The sequence below is a fragment of the Homalodisca vitripennis genome, chromosome 5, assembly GCF_021130785.1.
Source record: "Homalodisca vitripennis isolate AUS2020 chromosome 5, UT_GWSS_2.1, whole genome shotgun sequence".
Classification (NCBI taxonomy): Eukaryota; Metazoa; Arthropoda; class Insecta; order Hemiptera; family Cicadellidae; genus Homalodisca; species Homalodisca vitripennis.
The window spans coordinates 176,718,351-176,743,415 of NC_060211.1; the positions used below are offsets into that span (position 1 = coordinate 176,718,351).

The 25,065-nt window shown below is 32.0% G+C and overlaps 1 protein-coding gene across 1 annotated transcript; it reads right to left on the reverse strand.

Moving 5' to 3' along the window:
- Positions 1–4,019: 4,019 nt before the first annotated feature.
- Positions 4,020–24,761, reverse strand: LOC124363222 (chondroitin sulfate synthase 2-like). Its single transcript, XM_046818386.1, has 7 exons — positions 24,674–24,761; positions 23,344–23,580; positions 17,939–18,105; positions 9,725–9,905; positions 7,640–7,921; positions 6,127–6,313; positions 4,020–4,491 (listed from the first exon to the last, which is right to left on the reverse strand). Exons 1-7 carry the CDS (start codon positions 24,674–24,676, stop codon positions 4,253–4,255), a joined length of 1,296 nt encoding a protein of 431 aa, XP_046674342.1. The 5' UTR covers positions 24,677–24,761; the 3' UTR covers positions 4,020–4,252.
- Between the last annotated feature and the right edge of the window lie 304 nt (positions 24,762–25,065).

Below are 25,065 nucleotides of genomic sequence, written 5' to 3' on the forward strand. Positions count from 1 at the left end.
TAAGCTGAGGCTATAGTAACCTCTCTGTCCCCTTGCAGTGAAGCTACCTTCACTGTAGCCGCCACCAGATCTCTTGTTATTAGATCTGTAATCGGAAAGACTGTTATTAGTTTTGAAGTTAGAATACAAGTTCTTGGGTTTTCAATTGTTCGATCATAAATGAGATTACCTACCTGAGTTGTCAGTCCTCTGATGCAACCTCTATTGATCCAAGGCTCCTGGATTAGGGCGATATCCAGGCCTGTTGAGATAAACCTTCTTCCCAAGATGTCAGTTGCGCCCTTTGCATGGTGTAGGTTTATCAAATTTTATTTTTATTAAATAAAAAATTTTAAGTATTTTTGAATGTCTGTAATTTTTATATTATGTTATTTTAAACATAAAATAATCTAAAATTAATTTGCCAGACGTTAATTCGATTGTTAAATATTAAATATAAATAAAAACTTAATGAACAGTATTGCGGTATGATACTTGTGGTTGGAGAGAGATAGTTTGGAGTGCAAGAGAGACAGAAAGCGACGGCAGCGCTAGTACTTTAATTTATATTTTAAAGGTATATTCAAAACTTCCTGGCACTTTTCCAGTTTATCAATCACGAAAAGAATGATTTTATGTTTATGTCCTTTACAGAAACACATTTCGTTTTACCACTGGCGATTGTAGCGAAATTAATAAATAAACATCACAAATAACACAAACATGTGACTTTAGACTGACGCCATGTTGTCCATTTGCCGAAGCGCTGGATTTTTACCTGTGAAGGTAAGATGCGCATTAATAAACGCAACCACTACCGCCAGCCAGATAGCCCGGACTCCAACCGAAAGAGCAAGAAAGACAGCATATCAAAATTTCAGCTGACCTGAAATTCTCTCTCGAAAACGTTGCTAGCTCCTATACTAATAACAATGGATTTTACAAAAACAAAAATGTCCATACGTATATGCCAAATAATAAACTCATAAATAAAATTAAGGAAAATATTACAACAATCTTAACAAAAAAACAACACGCAACCTTGTATATAGCAGCTAACAAAACTAAATAAAATGTATTGTCTTCTTACTAAAAGAAGCAGTAAAGACCATGGTAACGATATATGTAGGATATTTTCAGAACTAGAAAGGCCCATAACAATCAAGAGTGGCTAAACATAGACCATGTAACCAATGTGTGACATTTTCATCAGTTTTTGACGTTGAAGGGCGATCTGGTTGGGAATCATCTTCTCTGCCATCTTTAAAACGGTTAAACCAATCTAAAACACGTATCCGTGCTGAACATTCACTAAATTATAAGTTTCAGTAGCAGTTTTTCCAAATTTAAAATTAGATTTCACAATACTTCGTTGCCATAATATTGCACTAACAATTTCATCAGGCAAAACAAAAAAGACAACAATAACTTAAACGTAGGTTCTGATTAAACGCTGTTGATTAATGTTGGTTCATTCATGCCACTTTGATCCGCAGCAGTGTCAGTCTCGTTATTTAATAGCCACGACTCGTATGATGTAATTTTTCCGGTTCACACCACGTGGAAAAGTTCTCAGCACAATTCAAATATCTCAAGATTTGTATTGTGCCAGTAATGCTCCAATAATGTGTTAACCAGTAAAACAGTGGTACTCATTTGTAAGATGTTTATTTGAAGTAATAAATATCTGAACTTCATTATTATCGGGCAAGATCAAAATATAACGATTAGAAGAAACCAATCTCAATGTCCTGTCAAGTACCAAACGAGTTTGGCTGAGTTGAACACTCAGCCCTTATATCCTGCTAGATATTTGCATTGTGTCCAAATTAATTGTTTTGAGGAGAATTTTATAGTTGTCACCAGATGTTCAATGTGACAATCATGTGCTTCTCTGCAATTGGTTTCAAAGGACTTCTTTCATGCCGCTTGATACAGACAGTGTACAGCTGACGAGCTCAGCTCTATGGTTGGCTAGATAAAAAAAATTCTAAACTTTTTTTTGTATGGTATGTACTACAAATAGTAAAATATTAATTTAGTTCCTTTTTTGGCCAAGAGATTTGCAGTATTCCAGCTATGATGGATAAGTACAGAATTTCCAAATATGATTCCGAATCTTAAAATCAATTCCTGAATTTTTTTTTTGGCCAAAGTACGATTTATATACAATTATTACCAATCCAATTGTTGCCATTCTTATACCTTTGGAGATCATCAGGCAGAATAGTGCCATGATGATAAATAACTATTCAAAAATAAGTTATGTAGGAGCAATAAAAAATTCATTGTCTGTACCATTTTGTGTAGTATTGCTTCTCCCACTTTAACCGTTAAAACGACTCGGAAATACTAGAACGCTCATTATGTAATTAAAATTGTTATGCTTATACATAAATAAGTTCAAAATGTAAAATGAAAACCAAAGACCTACTACAACTGTGTGTTCTTAGTAAATACCCAGAACTCAGGGTTACAGTCTGCCTTGTGAGTGCAGTATGTCAATTGCCATGTGTATCTTTGTGCTGCTTCTAACTACAACGTATGTTTTTTGTAAGTAAGTACAGTTTTGAAATTCAACCGCTGTAGTGCTGCGGTCGGTGTCCAGCTCTTGCGCACTATCTACCTTTGTCTGTTAACAAGCTACAGACATAATTAAGGCAAAAATCAATCGTTTTTACAAATATCCCATCAATTGAGAACTCCATCTTTGAAGTATGTGCTGTTATTTGTTTTCAAGGCGCTAAAGGAAAGCACTTGAAATTCACTGTCTACAGAATTGCTAATTGTAAGGAAAAACATTATGAGTGATGGAATAGCACTCAAATGATACTTATTTACTACTGGTAAAGATTACATGGCAATTTGTCATACATTACACACATTATTGTACACTTCAATGTTAAGAGCAATGCAATCCTTCAGTTCGTCCAAACCTTTAAAAGAAGCAATACATTAAATAAATAAAAAATTAATTAAATACACCTTTTGATTCATCATTAATTCCAAAAATACCAAATGGCAGTGCATTCCATAATTTTGGTCCAAGATAATGTTGCTAATGAATATGGTTTGGAAGTCAGTTCTTAACTTACAATATTGTTTGTGCCCTTTGTGTTATATTGGTGGATATTTTGATATATTAAATTGTTTGACGTAGCCATATAAAGCAACAGTTTATACACAACTAAACAAGGGGCTGTTATAATATTTATGAAGTTCTTGAAATTTTTCTGCACATGAATCTTTATAAACCAATACCAGAAATATAATGTACTGCTTTTGTTTGTATTAGTAAAATGTTATTAATGTTCTTTTTAAATGTATTTCCCCATATTTCAATACCATAAACCAATTGAGACTAAAAGAATGCATAATATACCATTTTAAGAGCTTTTCATTGCAGAATTCAGACAGTGTTATAATCATTAATATTGCTTTACATAACTTTAAAACCAAGAGTAGTTATATTGTCATTATAAATAACTAATTTAGAGTAGTTTTACTGTGAGAAAACATGGCCCATATTGAGAGCTGCCGTTTATTCAATTTCGTATTGTTGGCTATTCGCTGAGAACCTTAAGGTGGGCCATGTCTTGTCACAGCACAACTGCTATAAATCAGTTATTTTTTATAGCATTTAAATAATTTTTATGTAATTAGATTTGTGACAAAATCCTGTAAAATCTGTTATTCCTGTAATTTTTACAGGTTTTTAAGATATTCAAAGTTTGAAAGGTCGCCATTATGAGAATACTAAAGATAATTTCCTGATTTCTTTTTAAGTAACTGGTCTTGTTATCATCAAAATTTGCGCCAAATTTGGTATAATATAATTTATTATTTTTTAAGATATTAACTTTTTTATAAAAAACCCATACAGACAGATAGATGGGAAACTAAGCATCAGAGACCCATGTTCATGTGGTGAAATACGTTTGTCTTGACCTGAGCAATAACGTGGTATACCTTTGTCCAGAGAGTTACGGGACACCCTGTATAATGATCAAATAAAGCAGGTATAAAAATAAAATGCAATATAACAAATTATATTTTGTATATTTCAAAAATATAAATACAATTCATATTAATGAAAAAAGTAAAAAGCGTTATAAATATAATAATACTAGGCTCTTGTGTCAGGGTATGAACCAGTCTATCAAGCTAAAATTCACTCCGAGGATAGGCAACGTGAGCTTGGTAGTCCAGTATGAGTCTGCCGAGTTGACTTCTAGTGGCGAGGTTGAACGCTTGCATCCTGGTGCAGTAATCGTTAAACTCCACTTGACTCCGACAGTACACACAGGTCTCTAGCGAGTGTCGCAAGCGGAGACTGGGGCTCCACCGCTCTCAAAATGTGTGCTTTGCTGTTCTTCACGAACATGTTGTATATACCATTCCTTGTATAGAGATGATAAGGACTGTCTTCTGCCAATTGGGATTTGGGTGTCAACTTCCAGATGTCTTTGTCATATTTAACAAGTGGAATTACATCCTCAATTTTTTTACGAGCTGCAAAATTAAATGAAGTTATTCAGTATGATACTAACACAATCAGCATGTAGGTGGTGTCCTAGCTTGATGGCAAGAGCAACGGACGCTGATGTCGGTGGCAAAATTGTCCACACTGACCAGCACAATTTCGCTCTTTCCGTTAAGCTAGGACAGCCTTACATACATAAACTCTTGAAATTGGCTTACTAAAGAACTAGTAACATGAACTGTGTTAATATAGTATAAACTCAGTGAAAGTACAACCACTTGTGCAATTAGACAACACCCGATACTTCAAACTGAATCTTTTTTTAGTTGACCAATCAACTTCACAAAAGCAGGATTTCATTACTTTTGCTGACAACCGTTACCAGTCTTTGATGGAATTGGGAATACGCTATTGGCAACTCTTTTGCAGGCATTGCTAGGAAAGGTGAAAGACTGATTCATCTTGTTACTCATGGACTATTTCAGTTTATTTTATTGTTATTTGTGTTATGCCAACATTGTTTGGGGCAAAGGTATTGCAGCTGATCAGATAAAGAATAGAACAATGTTTTGTAGACAATAACTGGGGTTTCAAAGAGCCAAAAAATGGAACAATGAGAGTAGCAATTCATTCCTACAATTAATTAGAGTCATGATTATGCCACACATTTTTTCTATAATCAAGTGTAAATAAAAGAAATTATTTATGTTTTTATTAATAAAAGTAAACGGATGTATGAATATAACAAATTGTGATATCATTTCTTACACAAGACTACTTAACCCTTCCTTCGACGCCCCTAATGAATTCCATCGATTTCCTTTAACGCAAAAACATCTATAAAATATATTTCAATAAAATTGAAACCATATTTAACTTATATTTGATATTATACTCTATATTCTCAAACATCCTGAACTTATCCTGACGTATAGTGACAGACATATGTATAACAGAAGTAGAGAAATGTATCCACAGATTTTTATAGACTAATAAAACTACTAATAGTTACACAGAAATCACTTTGAAGCTCTACAACTTTTTAATAAATCTCTAAATATAGTTATAATAAAATGTTATTCCTGGCTTTTAGTCGATCCTATATATTCCATAAAATATTTAGTTTAATGATTAGATTTTAAATGCTGATGTAATGTTTTTATCTATACAGACTACATTTTTCAATTTATCAGTATTTATATAATTCTGTTATTGTAATTGTTGAGGTTGTGTTTTACTTTTAGCTATTTATTTATTTGTTATATACCTGTTTTTATTTGTCATAATCATGTTATTTATTTATTTAAATTTTATAATAATATTTAAATTGTGAAGTGACTGTTTTGGCAACTTTATGTTTTGGGTACCAAATTTTTCTTATCTGGACTTCTGCTAGCTTTATAATTTGTTTAAGCTTTATGACTGTAAATGTATTATTATCCTTTATAGTGCTGTGATCTTAATAGATACTTTACAATCACTGGTATTTTTGTGTATATTTTTTTTAAAATGGATAGGACTGAAAAGGTTAAACATAATTTTATTATCTTACAAAATCTATTCTCTATTGTGTAATGAATTCTAGTGCATGACGAAGAACTGTTCTTGTAATGTTAATTGAACAATTACTGTATTCAACACTGATTTATTTTTGAATTTCTCACCCTTTAAATAGTCGGCAGTGTAGAATGATATGTGCTTGAAGTTTGTAGAATCGTAATGGCCATAGTTCTTGTTGATATCCAGTTCTGGTGGCTGTGGCCGGTTCTCATTGTAAATGATGTCTGGATGGTACTCAGTGAACGGAATGGGGCTGAACACTTGAAAATCCAACACAGTGTTCATCCGCACCTGTAAAATACAATAGTGTGGACATCATACGATAGAATGTAAATTCTATACCTCATAAAGGAACAATCTTAACAGGATTACTTTCCTTGTGTGTAAGCTTAATTTTTGTAACCAAATAGGTTGTCATTGCTATTCCAGTGAGAATTTGTAAACACTGATTTCAACAAAGGTTTTTCTTTATTAATAATAGTAATTTGTCTTATATCCAAAGGTTTTATCACATCACATAATGAAAGAATAATTTCCTTGAGTGTAAACTAAATCACCAAAATACAATTTTGTAGATAGTTCAGTGAAGACAACACAATCTATAACACTTTAGTGTGCGGATCCTGTAATTTTACAGAGTTTATGCTTTTAATTTTAGGGTTATTACATAATCGATAATACTATGTCATAATTGCTTATTGTATAATTTGACGTATATTGTGTTAGTAACATTATTCTCCACTAGAACACATGTGCTTTAATAACCCAGCTCTTTTACAAAGCAACAGGCTGGCTACTTGTGTTGATTGTTTATTTTCGTCCATCAAGGCACCTGCTCATGCTGATGTCATGTATTCATGAAAAAAATTTCCAACTTTAACAAATTGTACTTATGTCATTATACTGTTTTTTGTTATAAAAGGAAGGTTTAAAAAATATTATAAAAAGAAATGGTTTTATGTGTAAAAAACTTGTTGATCAATTTTTATTTTTTTAAAGTGATAGCCAAATAATTTTTAAAAATTATATATTAATTTCTACATTTTAATAAAGAAGAAAACAGGAATTTCAGTAATGTAAATATCTTTTTTTATACCTTAACTATACTCGATTCCACATTCACTCTGCAGTATGGAGCGGCCATAAGCCATATTATCCAAATAGCAGTTTTCGTGTACTAGCCGTCCTCAAAACATCGACCCTCAGACCACGCTCCATAAACACATTGGATTAAATACGTTTTTTTCGGTCATACTAATTTTTTGTCCGTCTCAAACTTACTTCTTAAGTTTAGACAAAAAATTTTTCAAGAAGCAGGTTTTTGTCCAGTTGTAAGCTACTTACACATTACAATTTACATTACTTTTCAGTTAAATGAAAGTGATAAATTTAAATTACTAACTTAGTTATTACAATAAAATATTAACCTTAAACGACAAATCTGTTTATGTAAATTGATAATGGCAATTTATGGGTTACCTTTTAATTATGTACACGTTAAATAAATTTTGCAGTTATGTAAAAGTAATAAATTGTACGTATTAAACTAGTTATTAACAGCAAAATATCATTAAACAAAAAAGAATATTGTTTAAGAAAACTAATCACCTTACTTACCCTATTAAAATAATCCAGACGCACTTCCATATTGGGCCTTCCTACAAGAACTAAACTTTCTGGTGAGAACTTTTTCAGTACAGAGTCCATTACAGCAAAATCTAGCAAAGATTCGGTTAAAACTGCAAAGTCTGATCCATTGCCAGGAAGCTTTATTGAATGCCACTTTATTAAATTGCCTAATTTCTCAAATTTATTCGAAAGTGATAAAGCTTTATTTTTTACTTCTTTAAAAATATCATTGTCTCCTTTTGATGACTCGTGCGAGTTATAGATAAAAACCTGAAACATACCAACACCAGTTGCATTTAATGTGGACGTACACAATTTAATTTCATTATACTCTACGTTGTGTGTTATGTTCATATTCTCAAAACTTTTGTGTTTAAAATTATTTTGGTATATTAATAATTCTCCACAATCTTTAGATTTACATTTTTCTCATTAATTTCAAAAGCTAATATATTGGACACTTTGGGTTAAACCACAGAGAATTAAAATACAATAGTTCAAGTCTAAAACGTAGTGAAACACACATTTATATTTATTTTAAGCAGCAAATGTGTACAAAACGTATTCAAAACTTAATCTATACAAAAGTGTTTGTAATAAATAACACTAGCTAATTTTATATATATATATACAGGGTGAGTTTTTTTAAAGTGATCCAATAGCTAACTTTTTAATTACACGACTTAGCACCACACTTTAAATTTGGAACTTGCTCAATTTTAAGTTTCACTCAGGGATACACTTTCAAATTTTTTGAAGATGGCCGCCATTTTCCAATATGGCGGTCAACTTTAAAATCTCTTATGGAACACCCTGTATTTTATGTTGTTTTTAGATTCTACTCAACAAAATAATACATTTTTGCTTTTGAGAGTTTTTCAATATCTCTAATGGTTCAGGAGCTACGTGGACTGCAAGTTTTTATCATCAGTCCGAAAAAATCCGAAAACTTGCAGTCCACGTAGCTCCTGAACCATTAGAGATATAGAAAAACTCTAAAATGCAAAAATGTCTTATTTTGTAGTGTAGAATATAAAAACAACATAAAATACAGGGTGTTCCATAAAATATTTTAAAGTTGGCCGCCATATTGGCAAAAATTATGAAAACTTCCAGTCCACGTAGCTCCTGAACCATTAGAGATATTGAAAAACTCTCAAAAGCAAAAATGTATTATTTTGTTGAGTAGAATCTAAAAACAACATAAAATACAGGGTGTTCCATAAGAGATTTTAAAGTTGACCGCCATATTGGAAAATGGCGGCCATCTTCAAAAAATTTGAAAGTGTATCCCTGAGTGAAACTTAAAATTGAGCAAGTTCCAAATTTAAAGTGTGGTGCTAAGTCGTGTAGTTAAAAAGTTAGCTATTGGATCACTTTAAAAAACTCACCCTGTATATATATTTTGTCTTCATATCTAATAAAGTTATATAAAAACCTTCAGGCACAGTGACGCTATTGTGGCAACATAAACATATCTTGTGCATCAAAATTTTTCAGTATTTAATATTTTCATTGCTACTGAATATGTCTATTTGGACTTTTAAGACTACAAACAATGACTTTTAACTCTATAAATTAATTTTACAAGTTTTGTTCTTTTATTCGGCTGTTATAAATTAGCTACTCGATCAGCTGACTCTGATTTTTGCATCAAACAATTCACATAGAGTATTTATAAAACCAGTAAACTATAGCAATGTACATTTAATTTGTCTTGATAATATAATGCGATAGAACTAACTCAATGAACGGTGGCATGAATGATCATCACAGACACTTCTAATGATACCATTATAAAAATTTGTAAGTACAATTCATTTATAGAATATAATTATAATTAGCAATTATAATACTACATAAGCAATAATATGTGCTATATTAATAGTTTCACCAATATTACATCAATATGAGGCATGACATCAGAAACCTATGATGTCAATGTGGCATTGTAGTTCTTTTGAAGCAAATAAATAAATTTTATTCATAAAATTGATTAAATTCAGCAATTATAAAGCAGTTAATACCAATAGAAAAACTCTCAATTCTTTCGCCACATGAACGGATACATACCAACATCAAGAACTGCAAATCTTTTTTCTCCATTGCATTTATACTGTACTGTTTCAAAAACGTCATTATCCTTTCACTGTCAGCTGACTGGACTGGGATGACGACATGTACGCGCACATTCTCCGTGACATAAGGTACTGGTACCATCTCTACCTTGCCCAACGATTTGAACAATTCAAATCTGAAACATAATGTTAAAAATTGTTGGGATTTGACTGGTTCAAAACAATAGACCTTTAATCATTCATTGTGAGATATGAATTGTATAAAAAATAAGCCTTGATGTAGTTAGATAAATAAACATATCAAATCAAATCAAATCTCTTTATTGTCGTAAGGCAGTTACATGCATTGACAACGTCAAAATTATCTACCAACAGGTTTTGTCAATCACAAACTGGTAGCAGTCAAACTTGGCATAAGTCCTAGTTTGGGGTTACAAACTAATTGAAAATTCAAACATTTTAGCTATAATTATAAAATAGCCTAACAAAAAATGTAACATTTTTTTAGGTTCACGTTAAAAACAATATATGTAACACACAACATATTAAAATTAAATAACAATAAAAAATAACAAGTTTCATTAAAAAATTTATAGAAATTAACAAGTTTTATAAAAGATAACAAATAAAATTTTTAAATAAACAAATAGGCCTAGTTAAAAATATTTGACATTAAAATTTATTGTATAGGTTAATAAAAATACTCTACTGTACAAAATTAAAAATATATACTTTGACATGTAAAGAATTCGCTCAAAGAATAAAATGGGTTCTTCAACAACCACACTACTAACTTATTTTTAAAGATTTGAGTATTGTACATTTTAATGAGGTGACTTAACTTATTATAAACTTTCTTTGACAAAACAGTATGACTTTTCAAGGTTTTACTTAGCCCCTACAGTGTACAAAGGATAAATTATTTTTATTTCTCGTGTTATGAGCATGAACATCCTCGTTAAACAACCAGTCAAAAGATTTGTTAATAGCATATACAACAAGATCGAAAATATAAAGATTTACAATAGTAGTAATTTTAAGTTCTTTAAAAATAGGTTTACAATGGTCAAGCCGTTCAGCATTAGCAATGATTCTTATAGCTTTCTTTTGAAGAATTAAAATTTCACTTAACCGACCTGAATTTCCCCAGAATAACAGACCATACTTAATAACAGACTGGAAATCTAAGATAGTCTAAGGTAACAAGTGACTTTAAACGCCTTAAAAGATAGATCACTCGAGATAACTTGGGTACAATGTGGTCTATATGACTACCCCAGGTAAGCTAATTATCTATGACAACACCCAAAAATTTTACATCATTTACAGTTATTAGATTACTGTCAGTTGGATCAAAAGGCCTTAAGGTAAACACAATATTTTGAGTTTTATTTTGGTTAAGATAAAAGCCATTTGTTTCAAACCATACAGATGCATCAGCCATCACAGAATGGACAGTATTTTTAAGGTCGTTAATACTATTACTTATGCTAATAAAAGACATGTCATCAGCGTACAAAAATGTTTTGGTCTTGTTATTACAAGGTAGATCATTAATACTAATCAAGAAAAGAAGAGGGCCAAGAACTGAACCTTGGGGTACTCCAAACTCGAGTTCAATATCCTGTGACCACTCCCCATTGATACACACTCTCTGTCTGCGGCTATCAAGATAGGATTTGAGAAGGCTCAGAGCAGATCCATGTATACCATAGTATTCAAGCTTCAGTAATAGATCATTATGACATACTGTGTCGAAGGCCTTACTGAGGTCGCATAAAGTAAAGAGCCTGTTCTCGAACACATGCAACACTTGACAAACCAATTCCTCTATGGCACCCATGGTCGCTCTCCCTTTACGGAAACCAAATTGAAATAATAATAATAATAATAATTTTATTTCCAAATAAATACATACATTACATAGTTCTTTGTAAAAATGCAGGATAATAATAACCATAATAATATACTTAGGTAACAAAATACATTTGCCATTACCACAATAATTGAAATCTAAAAGTATCTTAAACTAAGTGCCAAGCCTAACTTTACATCCTTAAAACTTAACGCATTCATTCCAACATGAATAAAAGTACATACACTCTTCACATTCATACATGCACAACAAATATAAAGTACGATATTACTGTGAAATTCATGGATTGACACATTTAAATATAACAAAATTAAATCAGAATGTTGGGTCATGTATTGTACAAAATATATTGGATATTCATTATTATTTATTTAGAACTAGAGTACTCCAAGGCAGTGCCTGTTTGGAGGTACTTTCACCACTAGAAATCCTGTAATATTATGGCAAAACAGAGTATAAATATATATATATAATTATATATATATATAATTTTCCAAACTTTAACATATTGATATTTCAAAAGAAAATTTATTGTTCAAGTGCAATTTTGTATAAGCCCTTCAATACCAGGAAATGTCTTTGTTTTCAAAGTTAATTTATATTTTTTGACGTTATTTAAATTTGTAAATATTGTTAAAATTGAATTGTATGGCAAAAGGTTTTCAAGCGTTTCTATGCAATCATAATAGGATAGTACACTAGTAGTTATGAAAGGAATGTTCTATTGAACTATATTAAACATCTTATCTAACAAATTTAGACAAAATAGTATGACCTTCAAAGAAACTAAACTGATCATGGATAATGATTTCAAACACTTTAGAGAAAATGGGAACAATTGAAACAGGACGAAAACTTTCCGGTTTATCTTTAGAACCCTTCTTAAACACCGGACAGACACGAGAGACTTTAAGTTCCTTGGGAAAATTTCCCTCTAGCAGACATTTGTTTATACAGATAGTCAAAGGACTAACAATGCTACTTATTATTTGTTTCATGATATTATTTGACATAAAATACAAATCTTGACTATCAGAGTTGTTTAGTGATTTAACTGCTCTTAATACATCCTGAGAAGTCACCACTCTCCATTCAAATTCAGTATTACAAACATTGTCAATTCTTACTAAATCTAAAACAGTCTTACTAGTAGGTGATATTTCTTTTTTTATATTCCTCACAGATTCAATGCAGAATTCATTGAAAACTGTAGGGGACACCTTGGCCACAACATTAGGCCTATTATGAAAAGAACATTCATTCTTTATTAGACTCCAGGCCGCTTTACATTTATTAGAACTCTGATCAATATACAAATTATTATACCTAAGTTTAGCCTCAGAAATTTTATGTTTGTAAAGCTTTTTCATCTCATCTAATTTACTTCTAAGACTAGGACTATTGGTCAAACAATACAAGTAATGGATATCAATTAATTTGTTTTTTATAGCCTGCAACTCAGGTGTGTACCACTTTCTACTTTTACTAGGCTTGACATTTTTACCACCTGCTGACTTTAACAAAACTAAATCCAAGATAACCTTAGTTACAGATGTAAAGAAAGTAGTAAACATTAAAGAACCATCTGAAATATGCTGCAACATAATATTCCAATCTACACTATTAAGCTTATCTACCAGTAACGGCACATTTCTTTTAGGAAACACAAACCTAGGATTTTTAAAAGCCTCGTGAGGGATATCATTTGTATTATCAAGGCTTCTGTTATTTTTTATTTTAACAACTAACCCATCATGATCTGAGAAAACAAAGTTTTTTTAAAATATGACAATCAGTAATCCTATCTGTATTGTTGGAAAAAATATTATCCAAACAGGCACTTCCTCTAGTTGGTGTATTATTTAAACAGTAGCAATTATATTGTCTTAATAGATTTAAAAAGGTCATGACACTTTTACGGTTGGATTGATTTACATCAAAGTCAGCGTTTAAATCACCTCCAACCACAATTGTATAATCATCCCATTTAGAAAGTAACAATAACAGCCTATCTAATAAGTCTAAAAACTCACCGGGGTCTGTACCAGGTGGATGATATAGGCTAACCACAATTAATTTGCAAACATCAAGTGCAATAACGGCCACTTCAAAGATAAGCTCTCTACATAAATCACTTACGTCTATAATTCTAAATTCAATATTTACACGTTATAAAAAATTGCTGACCCTCCACGGATATGGTTCTTCCTACAAAAAGCACTTGCCATCTGGTAACCACTAGGCACGTGCAATGCCAGTTCATCCAAGTTGAGCCAGTGCTCGGAAATACAAATTAAGACTAAAGATGACTTACCAGACAAGTCTTTTAGAAAGTCCTCGAACACAAGTGTTTTGTTCCTCAGTCCCTGGATATTGAGAAACAAACATTCAAAACCAAATGAAACAGTGCATTCATCGGTGAGGGTAGTTGTAGAGAAATTAACTATCCTCTCCTCTGGCCTAAAAAATGATCAGGCCTATTGTATCTTCGTGGTGGAATATACTTTTTCACAAGAACACCTTCGTCCCAAAACTCAGGATCCAAAACAGTCTCAAAAACCTCTTCGCAGACACCAATCTTGAAGGACTTGTATGTGTCATACTTCGGTTTAACCTCTTCACAGACGACGTTGGTGATGTTATAACTAGACAGATAGGATTCAATTTCAGATTTGGTAACTCCTATATCTAACTTTGAAACAAAGATCCACAACCTTGTTGCAGCAGTTTTAAGCCTAACTTCACCTCCAATTTTAGTACCAAAGATAGGTTTGGATCGAGATTGATGCTTGCTAGTCTCAGGCAAAGTTTGTTGTCTTCTTAGAGTTCTCTGATTTTTCTTTGATAAAATTACATCAGATTCGTCACCATTCTTAAGTTTACTACCCATTGAGTTTGATGATTCTGGATACATTAAAGATTTTTTCTTCCAGGTCCTACTGTTTACGACTTTTGCATAGGTTTGTTCTTCTATGCTATTACTATCGTTTTCGCCACTGCATACATCTGATTGACCAGGCCTTGTATCATCGTTAGCACTGGTTATATTTTTTGGAGACAGAACTTCAGGACTATTGTTCTCATTTTCACCGGTAACTACGTCAGGGTCAGATATCTCTTCTGCCGTATAACCTTCGACATGATCAATTTGATTATTCGCTCCTCTTTGCTTTCAGAGGGACACGTTTTTTTATTGTGACCTAGTAAGCGGTCTGCTAGGTGGAAAAGTTTTTTTTACATTTACACTTCTGCTGGCATCTTTAATTATGAAAACTTCATCCTGTTTATGGTATTTAGCAGGATTGTTCTTGCAATCACTTTGAAAATTATTAAATTTGTCACAAGACGAATTGTCAAGTTTTTTTGTTTATTTCAACATTGTCAGTAATTATATTTTTCACAAGAACCATAAGCTTACCGACCAATTCATGCAGATTCAAATATTCATCAGCGTTGATAACTTGAGACTTCATAGATTCTAACCTTGTTTCACATCGTTCACACACCCACTTAACTGAGTCTTTCAGCGACAGAATTAGTCCATATTTATCATCATCAATGTTTAAGCAGGCCGCGTGGTAGCACAACAGCACACTTTCACTAGAAATAATAGTATTTTCACAGCACTCACACACTGAAAACATCAGTTCCCATTGCCACGGCCATCTCAAACTACAACATTACATTAGATGCCATCTCAAACTACATACAATGCCATCTCAAACTACATACAGTGTCTGTACATGTTCACAGATTATATCAGGTTGACCTTTTGGGAATTTCAATGTCAGGGTTTCAAATCATCTATTATAGCTAATCTTGGTACAGTTTGGCAATATTATGATTTATAAAATTAATTATTTTTACAAAATTACGGACAATTTCCATCTTTAAGTTTGATAGAATAGGATGTCTCGAGCATTATAATCTGTTTTCTTTTTCAGAGGTAAAATACTAAGAACTAAGTTTATGCTGGCAACAAGTAAACAATTGAATACATGGTGATTACCACACTAATGTCAAAATTAAAAACAAAAAAGTACAGAGCAAAATCAGATATAGCTGAACTCAAGACTATGTCAGGAAAAGCAGATATAAAAAAACTGTGACACAACACAGATGTGCCACTGAAAACACGTAATAATACACGTACAACAGCCAAAATAAAAATGACAAAGAAGCCCTGGAGATTGTCATGTTGACTTGATCCAGTAGATCTGTAAACAGACAAGATGCAGGATGATGTGGGTTGGAGGTGAGGAAGGAATGAAAAGTCACCTACTACGTATTGCTTGAAAAACACGTTCGTATATAATGTAAACATGAAGATCAAGTAAATTTGTTAACTTACGATGACTTGAATATCCTTTGTTTGAAAACAGATTTCCTTTTATTTTCTTAAGATTGTAAACGGTTGTATTGGTGGAAAATTCTTGGTGTTAAAACGAGAACCAAGTCTCACTGTGTAACTTTGTATTTCCTTTTTAACTACAGTAGCCTTTGCAGTGTGATTGTCCTCTCAGATTGTGGGGTACTATAGGTCAGCATAGGTGCCTCTCTCTCTGTCAGGTCAGAGAGTTATGACAAGGTCCTGTCCCTCACCGTTTTGGCCATTTAGCTCACAGGCCACTATGTGTGGTCCACTATAAAATTCAATCCTTATCCAGTTGTGGCTGGAAAGTGCTGAAATCCCTCTGCCAAATATGGAACTAAGTTAATATTTATCTATTTGAAGCACATACCACACATAGTAAATACTGTTTAGTATTGTATTTTATCTAAGTGTCAGTGCCGCTGTAGCTGCTATAGTGTATACTATCAACTTATTAAAATAATAGTGCATTTGGTGGAACCAAACCTCAAAATAAGGAAAGAAGTTTATATTCTGTTCATATTAGAGACCTACTTAAGACTAACTGTATTTTTATTTTGCAAAATTAAAACTTCAGGTTAACTTATATACTATTTTGTATATTAAGAGGAAATAATAAATAAACAATTGAAGTTTTTAGCTTTAAACTAATAAGTTGTAAGTTAGTTGTTTGAGAATTGCATTTAAATACCAGTCATTTAGAGGGTGGAAGATCAAATACAGCTATTTAAATGCAAGTCAAGTGACGTACATGGTTACATAATCACCGAGTGGAGACACAGAACTGGCTGTGGCCCGCCACTAGTTGTAGCCCGCCAAACTGAGAGGATAATTATCCGTAATTTCACCTGAGCGGGGCGAAAAATCAGTATGGGCCACATTTAATGGCCCGTCGAGTGCAAAGGTTTTAATAACACATTGTATAATAGAAGTATTGATTTTATAATGTAACCCTTCCCAAGCCATAGACAGATATATTAGAATGGTAGACTTTGACCAAAATGCCAAATACAGTTATATCTGATATTATAGATTATGTCTCTTGGAGATTTTTTTAGCTCACAAAAGGCGTTCAAAAATTCCCAGCTGCACGCTCCGTGCTTATCACGGTTGCCAAGTAAGTATTTATACGACCTTCTTTCTGCGGCAGGGGGACGGGAGCGCCCTTTATCTAACTCCAACCACCTGCTCGTCAGTTCTGCATCTCCTACAGAGCCATAACCAAACATATCCGTGCCATGTATTACTGCTTTATTGGTTGTCACGAGTGCACAAGTCTACTATGTATCTCGTTATTATTCTTTATTGTGTGGTAGTGTTGTGATTAGTTTTAAATATTTATCTTGTTTTAAAGTAAATTTATCTGAAATTAACAGTTTTGTAAATAGTTCTTTCTTTATTTTTATCAATAAATACGCTAAATTTAAGAAAAATTCTGTTTTACACTTTTTTTTACCTTTTATAATTTAGTTATAATAAAAATTAGCTTTGAGTTTAAGAAACAAAATTTTTTACTTGTCTTGGTGTTATAGGAAAGTTAATGGATTTATTAGTGGCGTGCAAAAGGTTAATAACACTGTTCTCAAATTCTTTTACATTAGAGTATAATTTTCTGCAGCGAAAACCTGTGTGCAGTGCTGTTGGTGATAATAAGTACGTCACTACTAAAAAGAGTTAAGAATTTGACCATATCTAATGGCTATTATTAACACAAATATTTCTATGACAATACTTATTGTGGCCTGAACAATGTAATGTTAGCATGTTGCTACCACAACTCACAATAAAATACTACGATAATTTCCTGAACAGTGTAAGAGGAAGTGTTAATCTATTCTACTATCTGAATAGTTAAAAGTGATGCAATTTGAATTTGATGTACAGTGCTCATTTAAAATACATGCTGTAAGTTATCTGGGGACTAACATCTCGTAATGCTTCCATGCTTCGTTTAGTTTTACCTTTTGTGGATCGTTTTGCCACTTGTAGTTTCTCTGAACTCAAGATCAATTATATAATCCATTCCTCTTGAAGGGTCAAATTTCTGATACCCGTTTATAAACCTATGAAATTTCAATGCACTCTCATACTTTTCCTCTACATGAGTTATAGCTGCGGAGATGATTCTCTACAACAGACGAAAATCAAGGAGATGTCAGAAAAGAAACACTAATGGTTCTTTGTCATTTGGTTTACATTGCTGCCTTCTTTTCATCTCAGCCGATATAAACTTGTAAAACATTCAAAAATACCTAATAAAAGTGTTTAATCAAACATAATGGCTTCATTAACATCCATATGAAACTATTATAGAAGATCACACATTAGAATTGCACTAAGTTTACTTTGACTTAAAACACGATTAATGAAACTTTTATTTGAACAGCATAGTCAAAAATACGTCTTTCACACCTTTACTTTTAATGCAATCCAACAAGTTTGTTTCATTGTAAAGAAGATAGTAAAATATTTTCAATCATATCATAAAATTCATGAATCATTCAATCAGCATTGGCGTTCATCAATTCTAATGTTATATAAATAAAATGTTTTTTTTTCTTGCCAGTTAAACATTTTTAAAATTTAATAATCTTCCTTTAAAACTAATTTAATTATAAATACTTATGATCCTGCAGTAATATTTATTGTGCTATATCACCAAATTTTAAAACATCATCAATTTGCTTTGAGAACATCAAACATCAATGACAAGATGCAGAAAATAATTTACATGTTTTTTTTTATTTGTTAGTTTTTTAAAATATTTTGCTACAGAAAGAAACAAATTTGAACTACTATCACACTTAAACATTAGACTAGTACATCAATATTTGAACATTAAATTTAATTATTATTCAGTGGAGTCCCGCTAATCCGAACACACGTGTAATCCGAACAGGTCCAGGAGGAATTATTTATAATGATAATCAAGAAATCAAGAAATCAAGAAATCAAGAATCTTTATTGTTGTCCCACTTAAAAGTATTAACAATGTCAGAGCTGGTATGAGTTAGGCCACATCAATTGTCACATTTCTTATAACTAATTAAAATTCCTTAAAACCAGTTTAAAATTCAAACATTTTACAACTAATTAAAATTCCTTAAAACTAGTTTAAAATTCAACATTCAATGTTATTAAAATCACTTAAATAAACTTCCTCAACTGAATAAAAGGCTTTCACTTTTAGCCACTTAATTAACATATTCTTAAAGTTCTTAGTGCTCATTGTTTTGGCGTTGAGAGGTAACTTATTAAATAGTTTTGTACCAATGTAGATATAGCTATGTTGGGATTTGCTCAGCCTAGTATATTTCACATCAATTAAGTTTACAGATCTGGTATTATAAGAATGTACAGAGTTTCTTAGGCTAAACGAAGTCAGATTTTCTTTGATAAAAACCAGGCTTTGCAAAATGTAAATACTTGGCAGCGTTAGTATGCCTAGCTCTATAAAAAAAGGTTTACAAGAATCTGTTTCACTTATGTTCACAAGGCATCGAATAGCTTTTTTTTGACATTTAAATACTTCCTTTGCACCAGCAGAGTTGCCCCAAAGAATAGTGCCATACAAAAGGTGAGAGTGAAAAAGTGAAAAGTAGGCATTGATAAGTATACTAGGACTTGTACATAACTTGAGTTTCTTTAAACAAAAGATAACTCTAGAAAGGCGAGAGCAGAGTGAGTTGGTATGAACACCCCAAGTAAGGCTAGAATCTAGATTAATTCCTAGAAGTTTCACAGATTTATTTTCAGAGCCTTTAGGTCTACTACTTAAAACTAAATACAATGTTTTCTGTTTTTTCTTGGTTAACCTTTAATTTGTTTGCATGAAACCATATGTGGGATCTTTCTTTCATGTAATTCAAAATTACATTATTCAGGTTACGATCTTTACCTGATGTTAACAGAGTTGTGTCGTCTGCATAGAGTATGGTTTTGTTAGGCACAAAGGCAGGCAAGTCATTTACAAAAACAGTAAACAAGAAGGGGCCCAGGACGGAGCCCTGAGGCACTCCACAAGTAACATGCTTAAGACTAGACAGGTCTGTGCCCACCCTCACATACTGCAAACGATCAGTCAGGTAAGAAGTGAACAGAGACAGTTCCTTGTGCTCAACACCATAGTAACTTAGCTTTTCTATGAGTTCATTATGAGGTACCATATCGAATGCTTTACTTAAGTCTAAAAGTAGTGCACAGGCTTCTTCCTTGTTTTCAAAACTTTCTAATACATGAGATACAACATTTTCCACTGCCTTAACAGTTGTCAAGTTATTCCTGAATCCGTACTGAGCAGGTGTAAACAAGTGGTTATGCTCAAAAAAATTCACAATTTGCTTTTTCATAATACTTTCAATTATTTTAGATATAACAGCCACAAGGGCGATTGGACGATAATTGCTTATATTTGACCTATCTCCTTTCTTGTGGATAGGAACAGTGACAGTAACTTTTAGACATTGAGGGTAAATGCCTATGCTAAGAATAAAATTAATTAAATACGTTAATGGACAGGATATGTTTTCAATAATTTTTTTTTAGCACAAAATTCGAGAGGCCAAAGACGTCCTCAGATTTAGAATTGCTTAGCTTATTTACAGTATTACACACGTCAGCAATGCTCACTTCAGACCAAGTGAAAGAGGGTGAATTGGGTGATTTAATACCCGATGATTTCAATACATCTATAGGACAAGCAGTGCTTACACTATCACTATTTCTATTTACAATATCATTAATATTTACAAAGAAGTCATTAAACTCACCAGCTGTAATAGGTGTATCATGGTTTAGACCTTTTTTGTTTAAGCGGCCAGTAAACAGAGTTAATAACCGCCCATGCAGCTTTACAGTGATTATTGGATTCCATTATATACTTATCATTTGCCATTCTTTTTGCATTGTCTATTTGCTCTCTGTAATATTTCTTCAAATTTCTGTGGATACACACTAGGCTAGGATTAGACTTACTTCTTTCGTAACATATATCTAGGAGTAGCCTAACTTTAGCAAGGTAAGGAGTATACCAATTTTTGTTTACCGTGTTACGGCTTTCATTGCTATTCTGTTTGATAGTTTTTGTTTTTAAAGGACAACATTCATTGAAATTGTCAGTTAAAATTTGCATAAAAGACTGGAAAGCTTCGTCAACTTTACTTGCCAGTAAAAATACATTTAACCAGTTAATCTGACTTAACCTACATTTAAGCCTATTAATACAATTTTCATTCAATAGTCTGTAAGTTATAGTTCTCGGTGTGCAGTCTGCAACTGATGGGAACACTTTACTTTTCTTAGTTAGGCCAAGGAAGCTCATTTTCAGAAGAAGTCCACTGTGGTCGGAGAGATGAGGGGGTGTTGTTGTTTCACAGATAAAAGTTGTAGGCTGCAGGTTGGAAATAAAGTTATCCAAACAGGAAGAGTTACGGGTTGGTTGAGAGTTCAGACAAAAACAGTCATAAGACTTTAGCATGTTTAAAAAATTTTTAACTTGACTGTCATTGTTTCTTGGATCTAGGTTCATGTCAGTAGCGATTAAAATTTTAAAGTTTCTATATTTTACCATGTTGTCAAGAGTGTCAAAGAGTTTGGACATCTTTGCGGTGAAAATTTCTACAGAGGAATCCGGAGTACGGTAGATAGACACAACTAATAAGTTAATTGAAGTGAAAGCGATCACAGCTGCCTCAAACTGCTTCAGTTCGCACAAAGAGTCAATGTTCACAACCTCACAACAACTTTGAAGATAGTCTCTCACAAATATAGCCACACCCCCATAGGACACATTTCTACAGTAGCTTGCAGCCAATATGTAGCCTACTGGTGAGTATGTGTGCAACTCATCATGAGTACACCAATGTTCATTAATGCACAGTACATCGCACTTGACATCATTCAGAAAAACTTCCAGAGTATTTACTTTATTTTTTATTGATTGAATATTAAGATGTGCAACTATCAATTCAGAGTTTTCTTCGACAGAGTTGCACATGCCAGGCCCAAGCCTACACTGAGTCCCACTTTTATCTATACTCAAGTCTAACAATTTAGAGTGTTCTTTGACGGAGTTACACAGACTAGACATAGGCCTACTCTGAGTCCCACTTGTTTTTGAACTTAGGTCTAGCTCTTCGGTTCCACATATTGGTCCTGTTCCAAAAAAGAAGAGTCCCTTCTAGTAGAAGAGTTTGTACGGTAATATCGAAATCGATTTACGAAGGCTCCCGAAGGCCAGAAGTCAGGTGAAAAAGATTTTTTCCCATAAAGATATAGGTACACCTACCTTGTACGAACTGTAACCAGGTCGCTTATTTTTTAACTTGGTTATTACATATTACATAATGAACAGTTATAGGAACTAATTACTTAAAAAATTAAAATGGGTGCATCATTTCGTACATAAACAAATAAAACTTTAATTAAATAGACATACGGTATTTTATTAAGACAAATTGTGTACGGTACAGTACATAAATAATGAAGTTAAATCAAACAAAAATTGGACGTACAGTACTGATATTATTATTGAGTACAATATTAATTGTTAAAAGACATAAATTCAGTTATTGTCTTCTGTCGCATTGAAGAGAGTTTATTGGATGACTCACATTGCTTAACAATAGAACTCTCACACTAAATAAGGTAAATGTGCTTAGTATTCGCAAACACGTTTATTTGTCAAGAAATGCAATGCAACAGTCAGAAAACATGTTTTAAACAATGTTGATAATTCTATAACAAACTAGACCCATACTCAAGTTAAAACCGTATTTTTCTGTAATTCTGGCTAATCCGAACAATCACATAATCCGAATAGGGCTCGGTCCCAATTAGGTCGGATTAACGGGACTCTACTGTACTTAAATATTTTACCTTTACATTTTTTGGATTGCTCATGTTGCTTTAAATACATAACTGAACAAAGTATTTCTGTGGCTGTATTTAATAACGTTTATTTCTAAAGTTAAAAAACTAAATTATAATTTTAAAAATAAAATTTTTTATTAAAATCTCAATGTAGGTAGTACTTTATTATTATGAAATACATTTTCTGAGTATTAGTTTTTAAATCACTAAACTTACCCAGCATTCTTATAAATGGACACACATGTATAGCAGATAACCTGTACTATGTATGTTAGGTCAGTACTGAAATGTTAAATTCTATACATCAGTTTTAAAATAAAAAGTACACAAAATAAAATTATTAGTTTCTAAGGATTACAAACAAACATTTAAAACTAATTTTAGTAAGAATTGTCTGATATATATAAAAACCTTCACAGAAAATATATGCTTTAAAATTGTGGACAGTGTGATAAATGGTTGATAAGAGTATCAGTTAGGTAAGTGAGAGGGTTACCTGGATATCTTCCTTGTCGGCACCAGAGAGAGGGACAAGGTTTGTGAAATCGTTGTTGAGATATTTGTGAGTGAGAGTGAAGTGGTCCCACCGCACCACGTCAAAGTGAGACAACGGTACAGCCGGCGGCTGACTGGCCACTGGCCACCTTCTGCTCTCAGCTGTCTGTGACTTTGATAATTTTACCACAGACTTCCTCAAGTCTTCAATAGCAACATTTAGTTTCGTTGTTGTTTTCTGAAACATTCAGAAATGCATTACCTAAAATATTATTGCAGACGTAAATTGTGTTTGAAACAATGAATAGGTTTTGATTAATACAATTTTAAATTAAGTATTAATTGTAATTTTTTAGGTTCTAAAATGTAGAATGTAACAAAAATTAAAGCCAGCAAATCTCAAAAAGTAAATGTTCATATTAATCTGTGTAGAGTAATATTATTAGTAGATTTATTTTATAATTGATTTTTTTGTAGTTATAGGATATAAAAAATATGAGTAAAAATCTAAGTACATTACACAAGAAATGCTTTTAATACCAAATTATTCTATGTAATACATTTTTAAAATACTATTTTTCCAATAAGAGTTTGCTCACTAATTTCCCAAATACATTTTATTATTATTGAAGAACAATATAATCTACAAACGTGATCTCTATAACAACAATTCAGTCAAAAATTAATTAAAAAAAAAAACAATCTCATAAAAATATTAAATTTGGCAACATGAAATTGAAACTTACAATACATTACCACTACTTTGATGGATTGTAGAAAATTGTCAAGATTAACTTAAATATGTTATTTTAAGTTGTTACTGTAATAGCTTTTAGTTTCAATATTAGTACACATATAGAATTTTATTATTTTTTATTAATAATATACATAGAATAAACTTAAAAGGTCTATTTTTTGTTTCTATTCTGTATACAGATATACTTTTAAACCAGACAATCTTTTAAGAGACACTAAAATTTAAAAATTCATAAGTTAAATTTAGTTGTTAAAACTCCTTCATACTCAATCACACCAAGATGCAAAAACAAACAGAAAACAGCTGATTAAAGAAGAATAAACAGCTGATTGGCCAATTATAATCTCAGCTAAAACAATTAAACTTGTGAATGAAATGCTTGTAACAGCATGCTATCTGACAGCAAAACAAACAACTATATCAACAATACTGGCATTAGAACTCGATGAAGCCAGGATAGTAACTCGGAACCGGACCCCTTTATGGCAGATTCTCTGCTCATGACTTAACCTAAAGGAATTAAAAGTATATCAACTTCCTCTTTGGTTGTATTTCGAATTTTAACTATACTCACCATTGAAAAGTAGAAGTGAATGGTATAGTAGTGTTCTGCTTTAGATAACGGTCCAATAATTATGGAATTATCAAACCTCTGGTTATCAGCTGTTTACTGATGGAATCAAAGAATTGAGCTGTCCCTTTCTGACAACAAACGTTTGGAATTTTGTTCCCTAAAACGAACAAAATAGTTAATATTTTGTAAAATCTTCAAATATAATATTAAACCAATAAATTTGTAAAATATTACATATATTGTAAATACCAGATTTGTAAAACCAAAACGTTTTAAAATTAGATTAACACGTACAGGTTGCTATACAAATAGTTCATTCTGTGTTAAGACTCTAATAATTTTACATTAGAAGAAAGTTCTCAAAAAATAACCTTAATTTTATTGGTTTTATA

Bases quoted from the DNA above. Each gene is read 5' to 3' on its own strand.
- LOC124363222 (XM_046818386.1), bottom strand. The intron at 18,106-23,343 runs GTAACCCTCTCA...CGTCTGTTGTAG, and splicing joins CCGACAAGGAAGATATCCAG to AGAATCATCTCCGCAGCTAT. The intron at 9,906-17,938 runs GTAAAACTAAAC...ATTATGTTTCAG, and splicing joins GGCAAAACGATCCACAAAAG to ATTTGAATTGTTCAAATCGT.